General features: G+C 48.1%; 1 protein-coding gene and 1 non-coding gene across 11 annotated transcripts; both read left to right on the plus strand.

Annotated features, from left to right (window-relative positions):
• Positions 1-1723: 1723 nt before the first annotated feature.
• TPD52L2 (TPD52 like 2) lies at positions 1724-17476 on the plus strand. 10 transcript variants are annotated; one of them, XM_021527316.3, is made up of 11 exons: positions 1724-1794; positions 2156-2295; positions 3382-3530; positions 4338-4397; positions 5891-5950; positions 9904-10005; positions 13823-13849; positions 14225-14266; positions 15477-15525; positions 15607-15655; positions 15739-15980. In XM_021527316.3, exons 1-10 carry the CDS (start codon positions 1776-1778, stop codon positions 15640-15642), a joined length of 684 nt encoding a protein of 227 aa, XP_021382991.1. In that variant the 5' UTR covers positions 1724-1775; the 3' UTR covers positions 15643-15655; positions 15739-15980. The 10 variants fall into 10 exon arrangements, with proteins under 10 accessions (XP_021382991.1, XP_021382987.1, XP_021382988.1 ...); XM_021527312.3 differs by lacking the exon at positions 15607-15655 and having other exon boundaries at positions 15739-17476; XM_021527313.3 differs by lacking the exon at positions 15607-15655 and having other exon boundaries at positions 2183-2295; positions 15739-17476.
• Positions 17477-19570: 2094 nt separating this feature from the next.
• Positions 19571-19642, plus strand: TRNAE-CUC (transfer RNA glutamic acid (anticodon CUC)). Its single transcript has one exon. It is a non-coding gene; the product is annotated as a tRNA-Glu (tRNA).
• The last annotated feature ends 219 nt before the right edge of the window (positions 19643-19861 follow it).

Below are 19861 nucleotides of genomic sequence, written 5' to 3' on the forward strand. Positions count from 1 at the left end.
CCCAAATTTAGGATTGCTCCACACTACCCAACACCCTTCAAAGTCTTGGGATTGGGGGGAATGATTAAGTTGGCACCACGATGCATTTAATTAAAAGCCACTGCCTGAAGGTAGAGAGAAATCAGCTGCCAGAGCAGGGGATTTTTGGAGGGCAATCCCGTGAGGCACAGCCTCCCCTGGCTGCTCAGGGAGGCTGGACTTGGCAGCGGGCTTTGTGCCTGGCAGAGCTGGCAGAGACCACAGCAGCCCCTGTGAGCCGCAGCCCTCCCGGCCCCTCCTGCCGCAGCCACCTCTCGGGGCCAGATTTTCAGGAACTCAGGCTCCGGTGAGCTTGGAAAAATCCAGATTTTTCTCATGGGCTCAGCATTCGGCCACTCCCTGGGTTTCCACTGAGCTCAGCTTTGAAATGAGGTGTGCACCAAAGCTCCAAACTTCACAACAACCCCTCAAAAATTTCCCCAATAAAAAGTTAAGCTATTCAAATGCTCCCTTGTCCTTCCAAGGCAAGCAGGCGGATGGGTGTCATGTGCCGTGCTCCAGGAAGGGCATTTCCAGGAGCTCTTGTGGGTGCTAACCCTCTGCTCGGGTGGCCAAGGTGCTGATGGAAAGGGCTGTGACAAATTCCATTTCCCCATCTATATTCACTTCCCTTTTCATGCCTCATCCTGGGGAACCCGAAGAGACAGGGGAAAAAGCTCTGCAAACGAAACGAGGCCCCAACCTAGTGGGATTTTCACGGGAGGGATTGCAAAATAGTTGTGAGCGGAGCAGCCCAGGGCTTCCCCGTGCCTTGACGCGGGTCTCAAACCAAGTGGAAGTGCCGGCTGTGCTGCGGGCGGGTTTGGGCTCCCCCTGCCCGCCCAGCCCCTCCAAAGGGAGCCGCAGATTGCCACCAGGGCCGGGCTGTGCCCGCAGCGGGCGCGGGGCAGAGCTGCCCTCCTGCCACGGCTTCCCCTTGGACGTCGCTGCAGGTGGCACGGCGAGAACCCGGTGTTTGGGGCACACCGGGAGCGGGCGGCGGCCCGATCCCTGCGGCTGCACCGGGAACGGGCTGCGGGTGACCGGGCACCCGGGGCGGGCTGCGGGTGCCGGGAGGGCTCCGGCCACCGCGGCCGCTTAGGCCGGCCCTAACGGGAGTGCCGAAAGATGGGTGAGCTCGTCACCGTGCTGAATGATCAGCGCTAATTAACGAGCCCGGTGGGAGGCTGGTGCGGGGAGCGGAGCTCGGGAGTCGTACAGAGCAGGGCAGGGAATTCCCCGATGCCGGTGCCGCCCGGTGTGTCGGGCCGTGCCGCCATGCCGCCGTGCCGGTGCCGGTGCTGCCCGGTGTGTCGGGCCGTGCCGCCGTGCCGGTGCCGGTTCTGCCCGGTGTGTCGGGCCGTGCCCGCCGTGCCGGTGCCCCGTGCTGGTGCCGCCCGGTGTGTCGGGCCGTGCCGCCGTGCCGGTGCCCGGTGCCGGTGCCGCCCGGTGTGTCGGGCCGTGCCGCCGTGCCGGTGCCCGGTTCTGCCCGGTGTGTCGTGCCGGTGCCCCGTGCCGGTGCTGCCCCCTGCCCTCGGGCCGCGCTCACGGCACCGCCCGGCCCCGCCCGGCCGCGCTGCCCCCCATGACGTCACGGCCGTGTCCGGTGCCGGGGCGGCGGCACACGTGTCACCGTCACCGTGGCGACGCGGCGCTGACGCGCCGTGCCCGCGACCCTCCCCGGAACGGGCGGGCGGCGCGCGCTGAGCGCGTCACCGGCGGCGGCGGCGGCGGCTGGACGGGCCCGGGGCGCCGCCATGGAGAGCGCGAGCCAGGGTACGGGCCGGGTGCTCCGGGCGCGGGGCGCCGGTGGCGGGGCGTGCCGGGCACGGGGCACCGGGAGCTGCCGCTGCCGTGACGGGGGGCGCGGCCCCGGCGGTGGGGAGCGGCCCCGGCGGTCTCAGCGCCGCTTCCCTCGCCGGGCCCCGTCCCCACCCGCGGTGCCGGGCACGGGAGCCCGTGAGGCCGCGGAATGGATTCCCGGTGCTGCTGCCGGTGGATGCTCGTGGAGGAAACTCCGGCGGAGGTTTCCGTTCCTGTTCCCTTCCCGCAGCTCCGCCGCCCCCCGCCCTGCTTTGCATAACGCGCCTCGCCTGCCGCTTGCTTATTCCGTGCCTCTGCTCCTTGTCTGCGACAGATATCAACCTTAACTCTCCCAACAAAGGTCTGCTGGCGGATGCCATGACCGATGTTCCCGTGGATAACGCGGCCCGGGGCGCTGCGCCCGAGGGATTGAGTGTGGCCGAGGAGGAGGAGCTGAGAGCCGAGCTCGCCAAGGTGAGGGGGCTCGCTGGGGCGGCGTGCGGCTGTGTTCTGCTGGGGAGGAACACACAGGAGCCACAGGGGCAGCACTGGTTGTGGTGGTTTTTTGGATTTTTTTTTTTTTAATTTTTCAGTCTTACCTTTGGGTCTCTGAGGTAATTGTTCAAATGCACAAAGCTGGCAGGTACTTCAAACGCTGTGGTGTGTTGTTTGCTCTTCCCCAGAACAGCCTAATTTAGAGCTCTAAGGAAATAAGTGGCTTTTGAGGCCATGAGCTCAGTGTAGGGTTTTGGTTCCATGTGAAGCCAGAAAACACTTCAGGCAAATACTAAGCAAAAAAAAAGCCTTTTTTTTGGAACACATAATGAGCTTTTCTTCTTACCTTTTTTCTCTTAAATATTTATTACATTTTACATGCAACTGGTTTTGGTGCCTATATGCTTTTGAAGAGCTGAGGGTTTGCAATGTAACATCCTAAAGTTTGATCACCTTTCGGGGTTTAAAGGTCAGGTTATAATTTCTGTCTGAAACGTGGCTGAAGATAATTGCAGCTGTTTCTCCGTGGTCCTTTCCTTCATGTGAGAATCTTGTGGTGCTTCTTTGACTTGCAGGTTGTGGTAGGGGAGGACTTTGCTGCTCTGGGTGCTCATGCAGGGCTTGCTGAGCTGCAGCTAAGGTAGAAATGAACCCACTCTGCCTGGAAACAGCTCCAGAGTGCTTTGAAAGTATTGAAAGAAAGATCTCTGAGGAAAATCTCTTTGCTTTAAAGACATCAGAGGAAAAGAAACATAAGATAAGATCTTAGTTAATACGGTTTGGCGACTGAATGGTGTTTACTGTTGAAATTACAATACAAGGAATGGTTTCTGTTCATCTCAGTGTTACTAAATCACCAGTCCAGTTACTTGTATAGAGGTGAAGTCTGAGTGGCCTCCCATTCCAACAGTTTGTGTTGAGTTTAATAATTTATCTGATGTTCTTCCCAATTTTTAAAATTAATGTCAATGAAATGTTGCTAGTTTCAATGGATGTAAAAATCTGTTTTAATTTAGAGTTTCTAACTGAACTGTGATTTGAGACAAACCTCTGCCTTTCTCTAAGGTTGAAGAAGAAATTGGTACTCTTAGGCAAGTTCTGGCTGCCAAAGAGAGGCACTGTGGAGAGCTGAAGAGGAAGCTGGGTCTGACTCCCTTGGATGGGTTAAAGCAAAACCTGTCCAAAAGCTGGCACGATGTCCAAGTCTCCAACGCGTAAGTGTTGCTTGTGACACACCTGTGCTTACCTGGGACTCTGTGTGACACTTCCCAGCAGGGTATTCCAGAGCTCTTTTGAGTGCCTGCAGGTTTCTCTTCTGATGGATTTATGGAGTAAAAGACACCTTAAAAAATATTTTTTATGTCTGCATAAGCTGGATTTCCATATCCATGATCAGGATGAATTGTTGCTGGCTGCTCTTTGCCGTGGTGTTAGAGATCTGGATCACACTTACTGGTTCAGTTTTCCCATTTCTGCTCGTTCCTTGAGGCACGGGCCTTGTTCTGAACTCAGCCTCAAAGAGAAGTGCAAGCAGTTTCACAGCTTGTGCCAGTTCAGAAGCATTCCCTGGGTCATATAGCTTGAATTAAAAGCCTGCACTTCTTAGGAAAAAAATCTGTGATATTGGTGTGCTTCACCAGTCATCTTGTCCTAAATATGTGAAGTGCGACTGTTCCTGAGCAGGCATTAAGGGTGTGGTCCCTGCTGTGCTTGACAGTGCCAAGAGGAGGGTCCCTGAGGTAAGTTTGTCCCTGCACTGGGTGTCAGGGACTCTGGGTGCTCATGGACATCATTCAGGCTAAAAAGTCTCCTGTAACTTAACTGGGGTTTGGAGTTGATGACATTGATACTGCAGATCAGGTTGTTGAGCTGTTCGTCTTGCTGTTTATTCTTTCTCTTTTTCTCATCTTCCCTCCTCTGTCCCTGCCCCATTTCTGTTATTCCTTTGTCACTGGAATCTGTGTCATTGTCTTCTAAAAATGAATATTAAAGTTATATTCATTAACACTTTCTGTTTCTAGTTATGTGAAAACATCTGAGAAACTTGGAGAGTGGAATGACAAAGTGACACAATCTGACTTGTGAGTGCCTCGGGCTCCTCAGCATCTCCTCCTTGTTCCTTGCTGCCTTCCCTGATTTGTGCTGCTCCTTGTTCTCCCAGGAATCAGGGCTTGCTTGGGAGCTGGAGGCAGGGTGAAGCAGGATTGTTACTTCCAGCATGCCTGGCTTTCAGCTAGAAACATCCCTCAGTTGCAGAGGAGATGAGTAAATGTTACTGCCATCATCTCTGTCATGGTCTTGCAATTGCAGAAGAAAAATTCCAATCAGTTACCAGACCACATTCTGTATGAAAAAAAAAAAAAAAAAAAAGTGGGGACAAAAATTTGACCAAAATTTCCCTTCAGTTGGTAATTGGTAGATTAGTCTGTTGTTTCAGGTGCCTTATTAGTGAACTCAACCTTTACTGTGAAGCTGTTTCTCATCATGAATGTTGTAAGAATCAGTTTGACTGCTGCTTTTCTGTTTGCCCACCTGGGAGAGAAGTGGCTGGAGGTGCTTCCCCGTAGCTAGAATTAGGGGCTGTGCAATTGCCAGAGTGTTCATGAGCTTCTGAACCTGCTGCATTGGTGTGTGACCCTTTTCCCAGTGTCAGCACTAGAAATCCATGAATTTTAATCTTTGCTGTGTATCCAGGCAGGTGACAAATGCAGACAAAGAGCATCTGGCTACTTTTGCTTCTGGAATAAAGTATATTATTTTATTTATATCTTTAATTATATTAGAGCTCTACTGATAATGGATATGAATCATTGATTCCTGCTGCATAACTGAACTTAAGGATTCCTTGAGTGCTTTCTGTGCTGAAGTTTCTCTCCCTTTGTCTTGTGTTGAAGGAGATTATTTAGCTAAGAGGAAAACGTGAATTGGGAACATCACATCATTAGGCAAGGTGGCACTGATCTAATTGGGGCAAGTGAATTCTGGGTGATAAGTCCCCTCCTTTGAGCACCTCTGTGTTCTGTCTGAGGTGGGAGCAGCCACCTTCTGTAGTGTGTGTGGTCTGTACCTCCAGAGTTAGTTGTCACAGCCCTTAAGGTACTGTTCTCGTACACAGAAACATGATTTTTAAAGATCAGAAAAAACAAAATTTAATTGATTGTCTGGTTTCTACTGTATTGGTAAAATACATCTTTGGGTGTGGCAGTTTGATTTGTTTTTGCCTTATGATCAGTTCACTGATCTGTGCTTTTAATACAGACCATCAACAGAGCATGTAGGAAGGGAGCAGAAGGTGCAAAGCTTTTCATTTCCTGACAGCTTTTAAATGCAGGCTTTGTTTTCTTTGTGCTCAGTGTTTGAACTTGCTTAAACAAAAGAAACTGGGGCTTAGGTGTCTCCCTGCCTCTCAAACAGTTCTTTTCCTTCTGGCTGTACCAGAGAGGCTGAAGCTGTTGTCAGAGAAATAAAGCCTCTGATACTGTAAGTGTAAAGAGTCACTAATAACGTGGGAAGTGTCAGAAGAAGCGTCTGTAGTGAATCCTGGAGCTGTCTCTAACCTCAGTTGTGTTTGTAGATATCTTTCAGCCAGCAGCACACTGGAGGACTGGAATGAAAAATTAACTCAATCAGAAGCGTGAGTGTCTTAACCTTCAGCCTTAACAAATGCTTTCCTCTGCCAGTCTGCTGCCACTAACTGTGCTGTGCCTCTGCTCCCAGTCCTCTGCTTTCACCAGATCTACCTGGACATTTATCTTTCCTAGCTTTCAACTTTTTTAACCCAATAAATGCCTCTGCTGGGAGAGGGAGCTTTTCCTCAGGCCATTTTCCAAGTGATGCTCTATAAATGCCTGCCTGGTCTCAGGAACTGGCTGAAACCCCTGGGTAGCTGAGACCTGTGTGCCACATGTTACACCTTCAGCTGAGAAGCTGTGGAATAGCCAGACTGACTTTCTTGTTACCCCAACATGCTCTACAAGGAGCAGGAGCTTTGCTTTCTGCTGTGGTACCTGATGAGAATAGAGCTGGAGTGTCCAGGGCAGCTTCCTCTCATGTTGGGGCCAGAAATAGACTCAAACAGCTTAAACCTGACAGCTGTTCTACTCCAGTTGTTCAATGTAAATCTCTCTTAGATGTGCTCTTACTAAATGCTTGGAATTAAATTCTCATCTGGACTAAATTATGGAGGCATATTGTAGAAGTTGGCCTCTGTACTTCTTGTATGTATGTAGGGTGATCCCTTACAGTGCTGGAGTGGGTGCAGGTAGGTTTTGTCATTATTTTCTGAGCTGATTTAAACTGGGGAGGTAGGTCTTAGATGTGAGCCAGCTTTTCCTGTTCTCTGGAGTGGGTATAAAATGCAGTCCTTGGAGCTGTCTGGTTATCAGCAGCATGTGTGAATGCACAGCTTTCTTCCTAACATGGGTGAAAGAGGAGCAGAGATAAAGTGTAGGAGTAGCAGAAAAAACTTTGAAGTATGCAGGTCTACTTTCAACTGTGTTTTCTAGATTAAAAAGCTGTAAACTGTCACCATTTCACTTGCCAAGTAGAATGACCTTGGTTTTTGTGCTTGCTGACTGTGGCTGACTCCAGCAGGAGTTCAGAGTCCCTCCCTGGGTGTGCCTGCTAGAGTTGAAAACTTCTGGTTGTATCTGTTTCCTTGTACTTGACAAGCACCAGAAGTGTGGCGGAAATGTGCTTTTGTGGAGCACTTAGGGCCTGAAGAGCTGTGGCACCTTGGCTTTCCTGCTTGCTTTGGCACTGGACAGAGTGACAATTGGTGCTGGCAAGGTAGAGACTGAAACAGGGACATGAGAGAGATTTAAAGATTACAGTAACATTTTCAGAAATTAATCAGAGTTTCTACTTCTTTAAAGTTTAGTGAGTGCAAAAAGGCAAGTTCAAGAAGTCCAAGGGTGAGGTTTTATTAATCTGTTTTGGGTTTTTTTATGCAAATAAATTGTCTTTCCTGTTTCAGTGCTCCTCTGCTCTATAACTAACAAGGTTCTTGAGTGAACTGGGAATGGACCTGACTCCTGACCTTACGGTGCTTTTGTGTGCTGTGGAATTTCCTGGTGTTTGCCATTCCTGGCCACAGACTTTCCCTCTGCAAGCAGTACATGAACAGGCAAAACCCACCCCAGTCTGTTCCTAGATCCAGTTTCACTGTAACTAGAATGTGAGGTGACTTAACACAGTTTGTGTCTTTAGCCAGACAGCTCAAATGGTGATTGCTGGATGAAAGCAAGTGAGAGGAAGCTGGTGTTAATGGATAAAGGAGAATTTGAGGGTGCAGATTTCGTTCCTTCCTATCAGGGTTTATAGGAGAGGTGTACAGTGAAATGTTTGAATACCACAGGATGAACAGCACAGGGCAGAGATCATCTCTGCAGCTTCTGCTGCAGCCAATTGCTTGTGAGTAAAGTGGGGTATTAGCCAGAGCTTCTATTTATTACTCCCAGATTTGGATTATTCCATTGTGCTTTGTGCTGGGGCTAAGGGAAGAAAGTGAATGCTTGTGAATTTACACCCATGGAAAACCAGGCTGTGGCACTTGCAGGAGAAGAGTTGCAACTTCTAGGTCAGGGCTTTGTGTAGTTAAGTTGCATTAGAGCCTTGTATAAGCTGATCCTTTGCTGTCACAGCTGCAGCTGCACATGTGTGCCTGGTGGCAGTTCTGGGTTACAGAGCTGCTCATTTCCCTGTGCTTCCCTGGCTCTGCCTCCTGACTGGCACCAGGGAGGTGTGTACGTGTGTGTGTGGGAGCTGTGGATGCAGGACTAGGCTGGCCATCTGATCCAGCTGCTGCTTTTTTTGTGCTTCCAAGTTTACATTTAATCCAGATCGTTGCCTTGATTTAGATTGCTGTGCCAGCACATGCAGCTGTGCTGGAGGAAGGAGCACACTCAGGCAGAAGCAGCAGCACCCAAGTGCTTGTTCTTTGGTTATATTAAAAATTCTGCTGTCAGGCGTGGAAAACACGATTGGAAAATCTCTGGCCTGCTGGAGCTGGACATAATACCTGGAATTTTGCAGTATGAATGGCATGATGGTGTCTTTTGAGGCTGCAAACCGTTCCTCAGTGCTGAGTTCTGAGTGCCAAGCAGACCTAGAGTCAGCACTGCAGACTTTGGTGAGTATGAGGTTTTCAGTATTTGTTAGGCAGCTGTAAATCAAAACATGCCAGGGCTCAGCCAGGGAGGAGCCTGGCTGCTGAAGGCAGGGCTTGAGATCCTCCTCAAACACAGTGCTGTAATAGGAATAGGAAGGCAATCCTTGCATGTCCAAGCAGCCTTGGTGCTGATCAGTTCACTCTTAAATTGTGCTGAGGTGCAGAAATTGTGTTGTGCAGAGGCAATGTTGAGGCCTTGCTGTTGGGGTATGCTCAGGTTCTTCCGGAGCTGTTGATTCAAGGAGAATTGGTCTGAAAAATGGAATTATAGGAATTATAGGAGGTATAGGAATTCTCTCTGAGACAAAGGAAGGAAAAGCTGATGCAGTTTTGCCCTGTTGTGCTTCAGTCTTGTGTGTATTTGTGATTCAGAAAACAGCAAACCAACATGTTGTAATTGGAATTGCTCAAATCCAGTTCTGGTGCTGTCCATGCACTTCTGCCTGGAGAGAAGGAGATGTAAGTCATCTGTCACCACGGTGTTCGTAGCCAGGGGAGCTCAGGCATGACAGAAGATTAGGCTGTTTATAATGCCCTTCTCCTAAATGTCCTCATCAAGCAAAAAAATAATCTCAAGCTGAAATATTTGGAATAAGAAAAGTTTAAAATGTTTAACTTGTTTTTCAGCCTGAGTCTTTTCTTTGTAGTCTGAAGAATGACATAAATCTAGATGTTAATCATCAACTGTAGAATAGTTTAGAGAGAATGAATTAATGAAAGTGACACAAAGATTCTTTGTTCCTGAGATTAGTCTCATCTGGAGGAAACAAAGCTTCTCGAGTGTCTCCAGCTCAGGTATAAACTTAAATAATCAGCTGATAAATAAAAGCTGTTAGACCTTTTACCTATTGTGGTTAATGGTAACTGATAGGAAATTTCTCTACTAATTTATTTCTAAACTGCTGCTGTAGAGCTAATGCTGATTCCTGCATTTCTTTACTGTATGGTGATGATGGTCTTGCTTCTTGCTTCTTTCCTCCAAAATATAACTCCACAACAAGTGCTATGGCTTCCTCAAGGCTGAAATGTATGGAATAGGTGTGGAATAGGTTCCTGGATTTATTTCCTCCAGGATATGAAAAGATGGTTGCAGAACAATTAGGCTATAGTGCTGAGGTGTTAGAGCTTCCACGTGAAAAATTAGTTTTGCTTTGGTATTTAGCAAATATTTGTTAGATTTAAGAATATATGGTCGAAAGTATAAGGTGAGCATCTGGAAAAATTAGTCCTGCACTTGCTGCTTTTGTAAAACTTCAAGTATTTGAACATATGCAAGTCTGGAAGCGGCTCTTTCAGTAAAGTCAGTGCAGCTCACTAACCCAGCTTCTTTCCTTTAATATGGGGTCCTTCTTCAAAATGAATGGGACACTTTTGGATCCAACTTGTTAATTCAATTTGTGATTTTTTTTTCCATGTAGTTACAAGAAGACCCAGGAAACCCTTTCCCAGGCAGGACAGAAGACTTCAGCAGCCCTTTCCAATGTAGGTTCTGTTATCAGCAGGAAGCTTGGTGACATGAGGTAAGATTTCTGCTTTGCACTCCGGGGCTTTGATCTTGATTTCAAACAGGAATGGGACTTTAGACAATAACTAGGCTTTCTTCCATTTTTCTGCTTAGTTGGCAGCACATTGCTGTTGATGGACTGCCACCTTCTGTGTGGCCCTGTGCATTGTAGTTCAGGACAGATTAAACTCTTATTGAAGACTTACTTGAGGGGATTAGCCTGTTCCAAGGCATTTAAGTTTGGTTTAGGATAACCGACCAAACATTTTTAGCAGCTTTTACTGTCATGTACATTCACTGCAGCTTTTATATCATATGTAAGAAATTAGAATTTAAATTTCCCTTTTCCATTTCTTACTGGGTTATGGAGGTGTGTTTTCTCAGTGTAACTGCTTTGGATTAGAGAAGGGTCATCCCTCCTGTGCTCTGTTACGATTAAAAACAAAAAGGGAAAAGTCTGTTTGCTGCATTCCATGTGGTTTCAAGCTCTGGGTGTTGACATTCCATGAGAAGGGCAGCATGTCTTCCAGGCACAGTTATGTCATGTTGGTTGGAAAATATCAATTGATTCAGAAGATTATGACACCATTAAATTTTTTTTCTGTGGTTGGGCTTATCTCCATTCCTTAAGTAGATGACCACTGAAATAATTGCAAATTGCAACCTTTCCAAACTGGCAAGAAGGACTGGTTCTCCTGGCTGATGTTCTTGCTCTGTAAGATTTTCAGCTGCACAAAGCCCAAGGTTAGAATTGGTGATTTACCTGCTCCTCAGGTAAACTTAAAAGATTTAAGCTGAAGATTTCTACAGAACTTTAAGCTAAGTATTTCTTTTCCACTGATGGTAACATCCACATTTCTCATGCATAATCTGTTGACCACATTTTTCTTGGATTTGAGAGCTAATTCTGGATGTACAGCCTGTCTAGGTTACTAAGGAGGAATTTTTAGAGCTTGTATTTAACATGCTATCTCAGACCTTGATTGAATGGGTAGCTGTCATTCTTTGTAGGGAATTTCCTATTCCACTGTGGCTGGGAGTATCCGAGTGGTAAGAACTTGTTGGCCTCTGATCACATAGTACTGATTTATTCTGGTTCTGTCCTCAATGAGTTAGTTACTGTGTTCCTGGAGGGTATTTTTTGGTGTTTTCAGAAGCTCACAGCTCTGAATTTGGCAGAGGACTAGCTGGCTTCCTACCCTTTCCAGCATTCAAGTTGTAACTTTGCTTTCCTGGAAACTCCCTAGTGTGATGGAAAAAAGAGACTTTCATGTAATCACAGCAAATACTGGCACAAGATGTGGTGGGAACACATTTTGCCAAACTGATGAATGAACTTGGGGCCTGGTTTCTGCAGTCTGGCTGGGCTATTGCAGCAAAGGAATGGGAACTGTGCTTTTTTTGAGACCACACGGGGAACTCCTGAACTGGGGTTGCCACAGGCAGGAGCTGTTTTGACAGGCTTGGTCCTGCCTGTTGTTTTTGAGCTGGGAGAATGCAGGTCGTGCAGCTGCTGAAATGCTTGTGCCATCCCAGGAGCAGGTGATGGAGGGAGGGGATGCTGGGGTGCTTTCCTGATGGCAGAGCTGACCTGGCACAGTCGCTGTCACAGCTGGCCCAGGCACAAGCCAGGCCTCTGCAGCAATGGTTTTTCTCAGCTTCAACATCTGCATTCCTTTTTATAGCTAATACCTTGGGTGAGGTGTTGTGAAATACAGGCAGCTTCTGTTTTATCATTTGGGAATCCCTGCCAAAGTTATTTCAGCAGGATTTGTATATGTGGCCCTGTGGGGGAACACAGTAATGATTTTTTTTTTTTAAGACTTTTAGTTTTTCTCTGCATATATAAACAGACTTCTGTCTCCTGTGCTGCATCCAAGTCTTCCTATTTCTGATACTGAAGAAGGTTTAATTCTAAGCATAAGGTTTTGTAGGAGCTGTCCCACTTTTCACCCTTGCCAGGTGAACTCTGCTGTTCTGACATGTGATCAGAGCTGAGGAGAAGTGAAGTCTGTCTGTTGTATTGCTGTGATCACTGCTCTGAACCAGTGGGATGATCTCTGTTCCCAGAGAATCTCTCTTACAGGCCTTATAGCCTACACTGACCTCCATTACTGCACTCTGGTTTTTTCCTTCTTACACTATAAATTCACTTGTAAAGCGAGTTTATTTTCCAGCACTGGAGGTGATGAGATAACAGAGGGGATTTCCTTGTTTAGTCAGCCTTCACCAGTTGATAAATGCAAGGAAGACCTGATGAATGGGACAGAGCCTCCAATACCCCAAGGGTGTGGGCCTAATTCCATTAAAAATGCTTGGACCAAATTGTTTTTAAATACAAGTAACATGTTAAATCTTTAGACTTGTTGTATTCTGGTCAAAATAATTTTGGTGTGTGAATTGTAACCTTGGGAAGTTAATGCTGTAACTGTGTGCTTGCTGCATTAATGCTCTACTGGATTGCTCTGAGGGGAGGAAATGTACTTAGTGGGTGGGATTTTTTCAAATCTTGGCCTGTTCAGATGTCTCTGTTATCTCCACCTACAGTTAAAAAGTAAATTGGCTTTTAGACATTCTGTTCCTGCATTTTACTGATGCCAGTAAACTGCAAAATTGGAAGTGTTTTCTTTTTGTTGCTTTGTGGGTTTGTGTCCACCTGTGCACTTCATGGTGTCTGATGAAGTTTGCTGCTGTACATAATGCTATGAGCAAATTCATTATGAAATGTCAGCCTGAACCTAAAGTGCTTGCAGATTCTGGAATTTATGTAAATTTTCAATCCTTATGGAAGGAAGAAAAGGGTTACTGCTAGGTCCAGGCCAAGATACTGAGCAAGGAACCAGTGCTTGTGGTATTCTGTATGGAGCAGCATGGTGCATGGATGTGTTATCTGTGTTGTTCTCCTTTAAGCAAGAGTAAGTAGAAAGTTAATTTATTTCACATGCAAAGGCAGCATTTCAAGGCATCTGCCCTGCCAAAAAGAGGTGACTTGGATATATGGGGAAGTGAAACCACAGAGCCAAACATCTTTGCTCTGGCTGTCAGGAAAAGCCCTTGTATTCATTGCCAAGTATTCACATCCAACTTGCCATGATGCTTCCTACTGCAGAAGAATTATATTTAAGTGGAATAAAACACAGCTCTTTTAGAGCATTCTGGTAATCTTCCTAATGAAGTATGAAACCTCAGTCTGTTGTTTCAGACTGTGGAGATGCTACTGCATTGCAAAATCCCATCTTAAAAATGGACAACCAAGTTACAGGGTAAACATGATACCTTTAATCTTATCTTTAATAACCTGCAGTGCATTTGTTCTCTGAACTGTAACTTTGAGATTTGAAGGCTTGGCAAGATAAAGTGCAGGTATCCATTGCAGGTTGCCCTTGCTCAAGTCCTCACCAGAAGTCTGAGCAATGCTGTCTTTGTATGAGAGACCACAGGGGGAAATGGGGGAAGGAGGTATCTCTACCAATATAGTTGGTGCTTGGTAAAACCTTAATTTCAGAAAAAAAATTGCTTAAAAAAACATGTGGATGGGGTTAGGCAGAATGTTTTGGTTTTCTGTTGCACATCTACTCCTTCCCCTTCCCAGCCAGGTTCTAAGTTGATGTAGGTGCTGTTAATGCTCTTTGAGAAACATCTTAGCTTGTCTGGAGTTAATGAAAAGCATTTTTTTGCTTGCTTCTGTGATTTATTTTGAGAGGCTTCCTCCTGGGTATTTGACTTTGCTGTCCCATGATTCTGTGACCGTGTCCCTGCATTTGGTGTTTAGTTCTGTGCAAGTTTCTGACTATTCCTTCCTTTTTCTCTCTGCTGCCCATGGCCTCTCCCAGGGCTCACTCCATCTCACATTCCCTTAGGTAAGATACTCTTCAAGGCTCTAAAAGAGCATTTGTTTCTGTGCCAGGCCCTTGCAGACTTTAAAGGGGAAACTGGTTATTTAAGCCTTGCCTAAACTTTTGACACAGATTGAGAAATCTACCACAAACCAATGCCCTGGGATTGACTTCTGTATCACAGTTGCAGTTATATACTGGCTATCCTCTGTCTGGGAAAATAAATTCAGGGCTGCAGCTGTTAAATAAGGAGAGATAGGGCTGGCATTTAGCACTTGGGTTGTCCACAGCAGCCTGTGTGTGGACAGTGAGTGCTTCAGACCCGGGGTCAGGCTGCTTTTTGCACGGTGTCAAATTGTTGTTAACTTTTTCCTCCTTGTCCCGAATGCTTCCGAGCAGCGGCTACTCCATCCGCCACTCGATAAGTATGCCAGCCATGAGGTAATGTAGCCTGTGTCTGCTGAGTGGGGCTGGGGGGAGGACAGCTGCCTCCATCACTGCTGGGGGGTTTCTTCTGACTTGGACAACCGTCTCTGTTCTCAAGCAGGCCCCTCTCCAAGCATGGATTAACCACGGCCTGCAGTTTGACTATTTAAAGGGTATTTTAGTATCTCTTAAGGTCATTAGCACCTGTCTTTTTTTGGGCTAAGTGAAAGGTTGCACCTGTACCAAAGTCTGGTTGAAGCTTGCAGCTTCCAGAGGTCCCTGAAGGGCAGGATTACAGTTCTGCCACAATGTATGGCACAGCTGTGGCTGACACCGAGGTGAATCCTAACGGGAACCTCTCCTCGGCCTTCCCTCACGTGCCTTAGCTGGTGATCTCCATGCAGGGCTGGACAAGCCCACAGAACTCTCTCTGTTCATCCTCTTTCCAGATCAGCAGAGGTTGTTTTATGGCTGCAAATCTAAAGCAATTCTTTGGAACAAAAATAACTGAGATGAGGCGAGTCATCTCCCAGCGCTCCCGCAGCCTGGCCCGAGGGAGCAGCTCTATGAGTAATTGCCTGGTCTGGAGCTCAGTACAGAGCACTCCCTGAAATCCTTCGCCAGCGAAGCAGCTTGTTGGGCTGTCAAACAACTGACCTGGTTTTCTTTGCTAGAAACATGAAATGCTCTGATTAATTTATTAAGCTGTGATTTTTGTGAGCATTTCCTGATGCAAATGATCACCCCTTTAGAAATAAAAGTGCTGATAGGTGCGGGTACATGGCCCTTCCCCTTCCTCTCCATGGGATGTGATATAGGAAAATGAAGCCTTTGTTTTAAACCTTTCTCAGCTTTTCCGTACCATTATTTAAAACAAAATAGTTTTAGTTGGAAATTTTTTAAAGCTAAGAGCTGTTTTCTTCTCTACTTAAATGTGCCTTGATTCCCCAGTAAACTACGACTTGTTTCCCTCAACATTTTAGCTTAAGCACTTGAGGGAATTCACGTGGTATAAATGTTTTCCTTTGGAGTTTGGATGTGGTGTTCATGCTTAGTGTGCCTGAGAGATTTGTGCCAAAGGCTATGAGGAGCTGGAAGTGTTCTGGGTGATGGTGTCACTGCAGGGGAATGGCCACAGAGCCCAGTCACACTGTGCCCATTTGATATGGTTAAGAGTTAACATGTCTTGATCTGTTGTTTTTTTCTCCCCTCTTCTTTCTTTAAGGAATTCTGCAACCTTCAAGTCCTTTGAAGATAGAGTTGGGACCATAAAGGTAACAGTCTGCTTTGTCTTGTAAACACAGAGTGTGAAGCCTTGTGCAGAAACTTTAATTTCTGCAATGTTTTTCTTGTAGACTAGTATTCGGGCAAATGGCCTCTCAGATATGTGAAGTCTTGGCTACAGTAGGTGACCTTGACAAGGGGGAATTGACTTGGTATTCCCAGTGCTGCTTTCTTGTTGTCCTCACTTTCTTCTCTCCTTCCAGTCCCGAGTGGTGGGCAGCAGGGAAAACAGCACTGACGGACTCCACTCGCCCTCTGGAGCTGGGGACAAGCCTCCACAAGACAACGCTCCCTTCTAGGCCTGGATGTGGCTTTGCACAGCTGTGCACAACTGGAAGAGCCCCCTCCCTCCCAAACCTCCACCACAGCAACAACATGCCAATCCAAGATGGGGCTGAGAGCCAGTCTGGAGAGATCCATCCTTCATTCATAGACACTGCTGCTGGATCCAAGTCAAATAAAGAGAATGCAAAGTTTTGTACACAAATAATATTTTACACTAAAGTTTGTAGATTAAATGTATCACTGCTGTCCTTTTGGGAGAGCGTGTAAGCTGGAGTTTCCTTAAAGTAGCTCAGAAATGCCACTGCTGTGGATGAAAACAGTTTTCCCTTGTCTGGCATGGCTTGGAGCAGATACATGGCCCTGAGAGCATGAGGAGGGCAGTAACTGGAGAAGCCAAGTGCATGGGCACCTTAGCTTCAGCTCCTGGCTCCGTTCTCTGTGTGGGCTACTCTGTGAGCTCCCAGGCTTCTCCTGTTACTGTTTTCTCTGGCTCTCATTGGAGCTGTCAGGTAGATGGGGTAAACAGTTGGGATTTTTTCTGGGCTCCTAAAAGGTAAACTTCACTTAGCAGCTGCCTCATTGTTACACTAATGCTCTAGCTTTAACAAAACTAAGAATCTTTATTTTTAAATGCAATGAACTTTAAAGAAATAAAGCGTAAAAACAAACAAACAAAAAAAAAGCTTTTGCATATTAGGGCAATGCTCCCTTGGACTCTGAAGCTGAATTGCAAGCCTTACATCACTTACGCTTTACTTGTTTATGATTTATTTTCTGTAGAGGAGACTGCAAGGGTTCTAAAGCTGGTTGTTGAGCACTGGAGTTTTGCATCATGCAGTCATAGCAGCATGTTTATAAAGCCAGTTCTTGTGTTTATTCAGTGGTGCACTCTGTTTCCCGAGTGTATGAAACTTGCTTCTCCCTTCTCAGCTTATCCCTTCATTCTTGGAGGAGGAATTTCTGAAGGCTGGAATATGGATACCATTGGAGGGACTCTGCTCTGGTCTCTAAGGGCTCCTCCAGCTGGTACATCTGGCTGTGACTGGATGGGTTTCTCAGTTGAAAGCCCCAGCTCTAATTTTAGTTTACAAAACTGGCAGAGAGTCATGGAGCTCACCCAGTCCCTCCAGGGCCTGGGTGTTTTGCTCTTTGATGTCCAACTTCATTGCTCAGGAGCTGACAAATTCCAAGTTTTCTCCTAGAGGCCTGATCTTATTCTAGGCAAGGTGCCTCCACATAGAAATACCTAGAGTGAGCAATTCTGTGCCTTAGAGGCGAAGTGGGACTTACTCAGGTCTTTAAACTTATGTACATATCTGGGTAGTTTTAGTGGTTTATCACCCCAGAGGGACTGAACTGCCTCTGACCCTTTAGAGAAGCAAGTTTTGACACTGATTTGGTGAATCTCCATTTCCCCCACCCCTGCTCCCCTCCCTCTGCAGACCTGGGGACGTGGGACGAGATGTTAGTGGGCAGATGTACTAGGCCATAGGTGGAGTGTAGAGTGTTGTTCAGGGGCACTCCTCGTTTGACTGGAACTGTGAGGAACAGAGCCAGTGAAATGGGGACTGCAGGAGCTTGGGTATGGAACTGTTTCTCTTTAAGATAAAGACTGAGGAAATGTGTCAATAAAGAATTCCTTTGGGAAAAAATGGGGTGAATGTCTTTGACTTGTTTTAAGAGCACTGAAATTTTCTCTCGAGTGGATGTTATGAACTCATCAGGTAAATAGCAACTGCCTGCAGCAGCCTGAGGCAAGAAGCTAGTGAAATATTCCATCCTATCCCAGCTCTGTGGATGCTCTCTCATGAAGGAATGTACTAAATAATACTTACAGTCTCCTGTTTCCTTTCCAAGATACTGGACACTGTTCCCAAGCTGATTCCTCTGGGCTGGGGAGCTGCAAACTCTATGACTGGTGCTGCAGGTGAATTCCAAACTTCCTCATGCCCTTTTCCTGAGCTGGGAGCGTGGGGCTGCAGTGCCAGCAGTGATCTTGGCAGTGGGAGCTGAGGCTGGAGAAATTTCTAAAGCTGCAGCTGTGGTGCTGGCATGGCTTGACAGTGGTACCTGAGGGAGTCAGTCGCCTCCATGGAAGCTCTGGCAGTCAAACACCATGGCACAGGGGAGTTGTGGATGGATGGCTGGAGCTGGGAGCTGCTGTCTCCAAGTTTAAAAGGGCAGTACAGAGCAGGCAAATAGGTTGTGGAGAGGCCAGCAAAAATCCTCAGTGTGCTGTTTGCAGAGGAAGGATGCCCAGCGAAGCTTGGGACATCTGCTTGGTGATGAGGGTTTGGTTTTGGTTTTGTGGGCTTTGGGTGTTTGTTCTGAAGGTTGGGGGTATTTTTCCTACATCACTTTGTTAGGTAAAACTACATCTCTCCAAGTGGGGCTAAAGACAGACAGGTTGGTGTGAGACCTGATCCTGGAGCACCCAGGCTGAGGTGAGGGCAGATGGCTCCATCCCACAAAGCAGATAAACAGCAGAATCGAAAAGTAACTGCAAAAAGCAGGAAGGAGCCACTTTTCCCTGCTGGCACCATGTCCCAACCCTCAGCCTAAACCACAGCAAGTGTTTCTTAAGGAATTTGAGATTTATGGTCTGAGAGGGGTTGCACAACCACTCCAGCAGCCTGTGCTCATCCCAGCTGAGAGGGCAGTGTCCAGAGCCAAGCTGCCAGCCTTGGCCCACTTGCTGCACCCCTGTGGGTGCTGGGGTGGGCTCAGCATCTCTTCTTGGGTGCAGACTCTGTGCAAGATCCAAGGTCATTGCTGGGGAGCCCCAAAAGTGGTTGGTGTTTTGGACAGGGAAAGGTGCAGGAGCTGGGCTGGGGATGGGGCTGGAGCAAGGAGATGATGTGGGTGTGTGATTCATGGTGATGACTCTGTTGGCAAATAGGATCCATCATCATTCATTTCTTTAAAATGTGAGTCAGAGGCAGCAGACGGGAAAGGCCATCAGAGCCTCACGGAGAAGCCACACAGCAGCAGGGCCATGCCGGAGTGATGGGAGGGATAACTGGAACCGTGTTCCTGAGGTCACCACCCCAGCGCCACCTGCTCCAGGATGCACTGGATGGATGGAAATTGTGCTTTTACCTAACACTGGGAAAGCCGTGTTTCCCAGGGAACAGCCAGGAATGCCAGGAAACTTGAGCAACTGGGAAAAACAGACTCATGAGCTTTAAAACCTGATTTGCTCTAATTATAAGCACTCATTTTCATTGAAGGGAACCGGCTCTGCGCTGAGCTCCTGAGGGCCGCAGGGGCCGGTGTGGGGCTGGGTGCGATGGCAGGATGGGATTCTCGAACGGGGCCGGGGTGATGGTGCTGCCCAGGCTGGGGCTCGGCGTGCGGGCAGCGGGCTGAGTGACAGCGCCCGAAAGGCAGCGAACCCTCAGGCCTGCGGCACACGGCTGATGTCCTGGGGGTGCTCCGTGAGCTGCTGCAAACCCAGACCTCCGGCTCCTCCACCGGCCCCAGCCCCGCAGATCCCGTGTCACAGCCCCGGATCCAGCGCTTCCTGGGCCAAGAGCACCACCTCCTGCGGGGAGCTGCCGCCCCTGGCCTCACTTGTGCCGCAGCCGCCAGCCCCACTGCAGATCCCGGTCCCAGTGCCACGGTCCCGGTTTCCGTGACGAGCGGCAGCCCCCGCCCCCTGTACCGCAGTCCCGGTCCCGCCGTGTCGCCATCCCTGCTGGCCACAGAAGCAGTGCGTCAAAGATCACGAGCGAAGCCTTCCAGCATCGCTCCCTGGTGGTCTAGTGGTTAGGATTCGGCGCTCTCACCGCCGCGGCCCGGGTTCGATTCCCGGTCAGGGAAGCTCCGTTTTTGCCGCGCTCTCTCCCGCTTTTCCCCCGTCCTTCCCCGCCCCCTCCGTTCCCATGGGGATCCCCCCCGCGCGCTCCCGGCGCTGCGGCCGCGTGCGCGCGCGCGGTGGGGGCGCTGCGCGTCGGGGACGCGCATGCGCAGCGAGCCGGCGCCGCCCCCTCCCGCGGCCGGGTCCCGGTCGGTGTCTGGCGGCGGCGGCACCGGCGCTGA

This window comes from Lonchura striata, chromosome 20 (genome assembly GCF_050655825.1).
Source record: "Lonchura striata isolate lonStrDom1 chromosome 20, ASM5065582v1, whole genome shotgun sequence".
Lineage (NCBI taxonomy): Eukaryota > Metazoa > Chordata > Aves > Passeriformes > Estrildidae > Lonchura > Lonchura striata.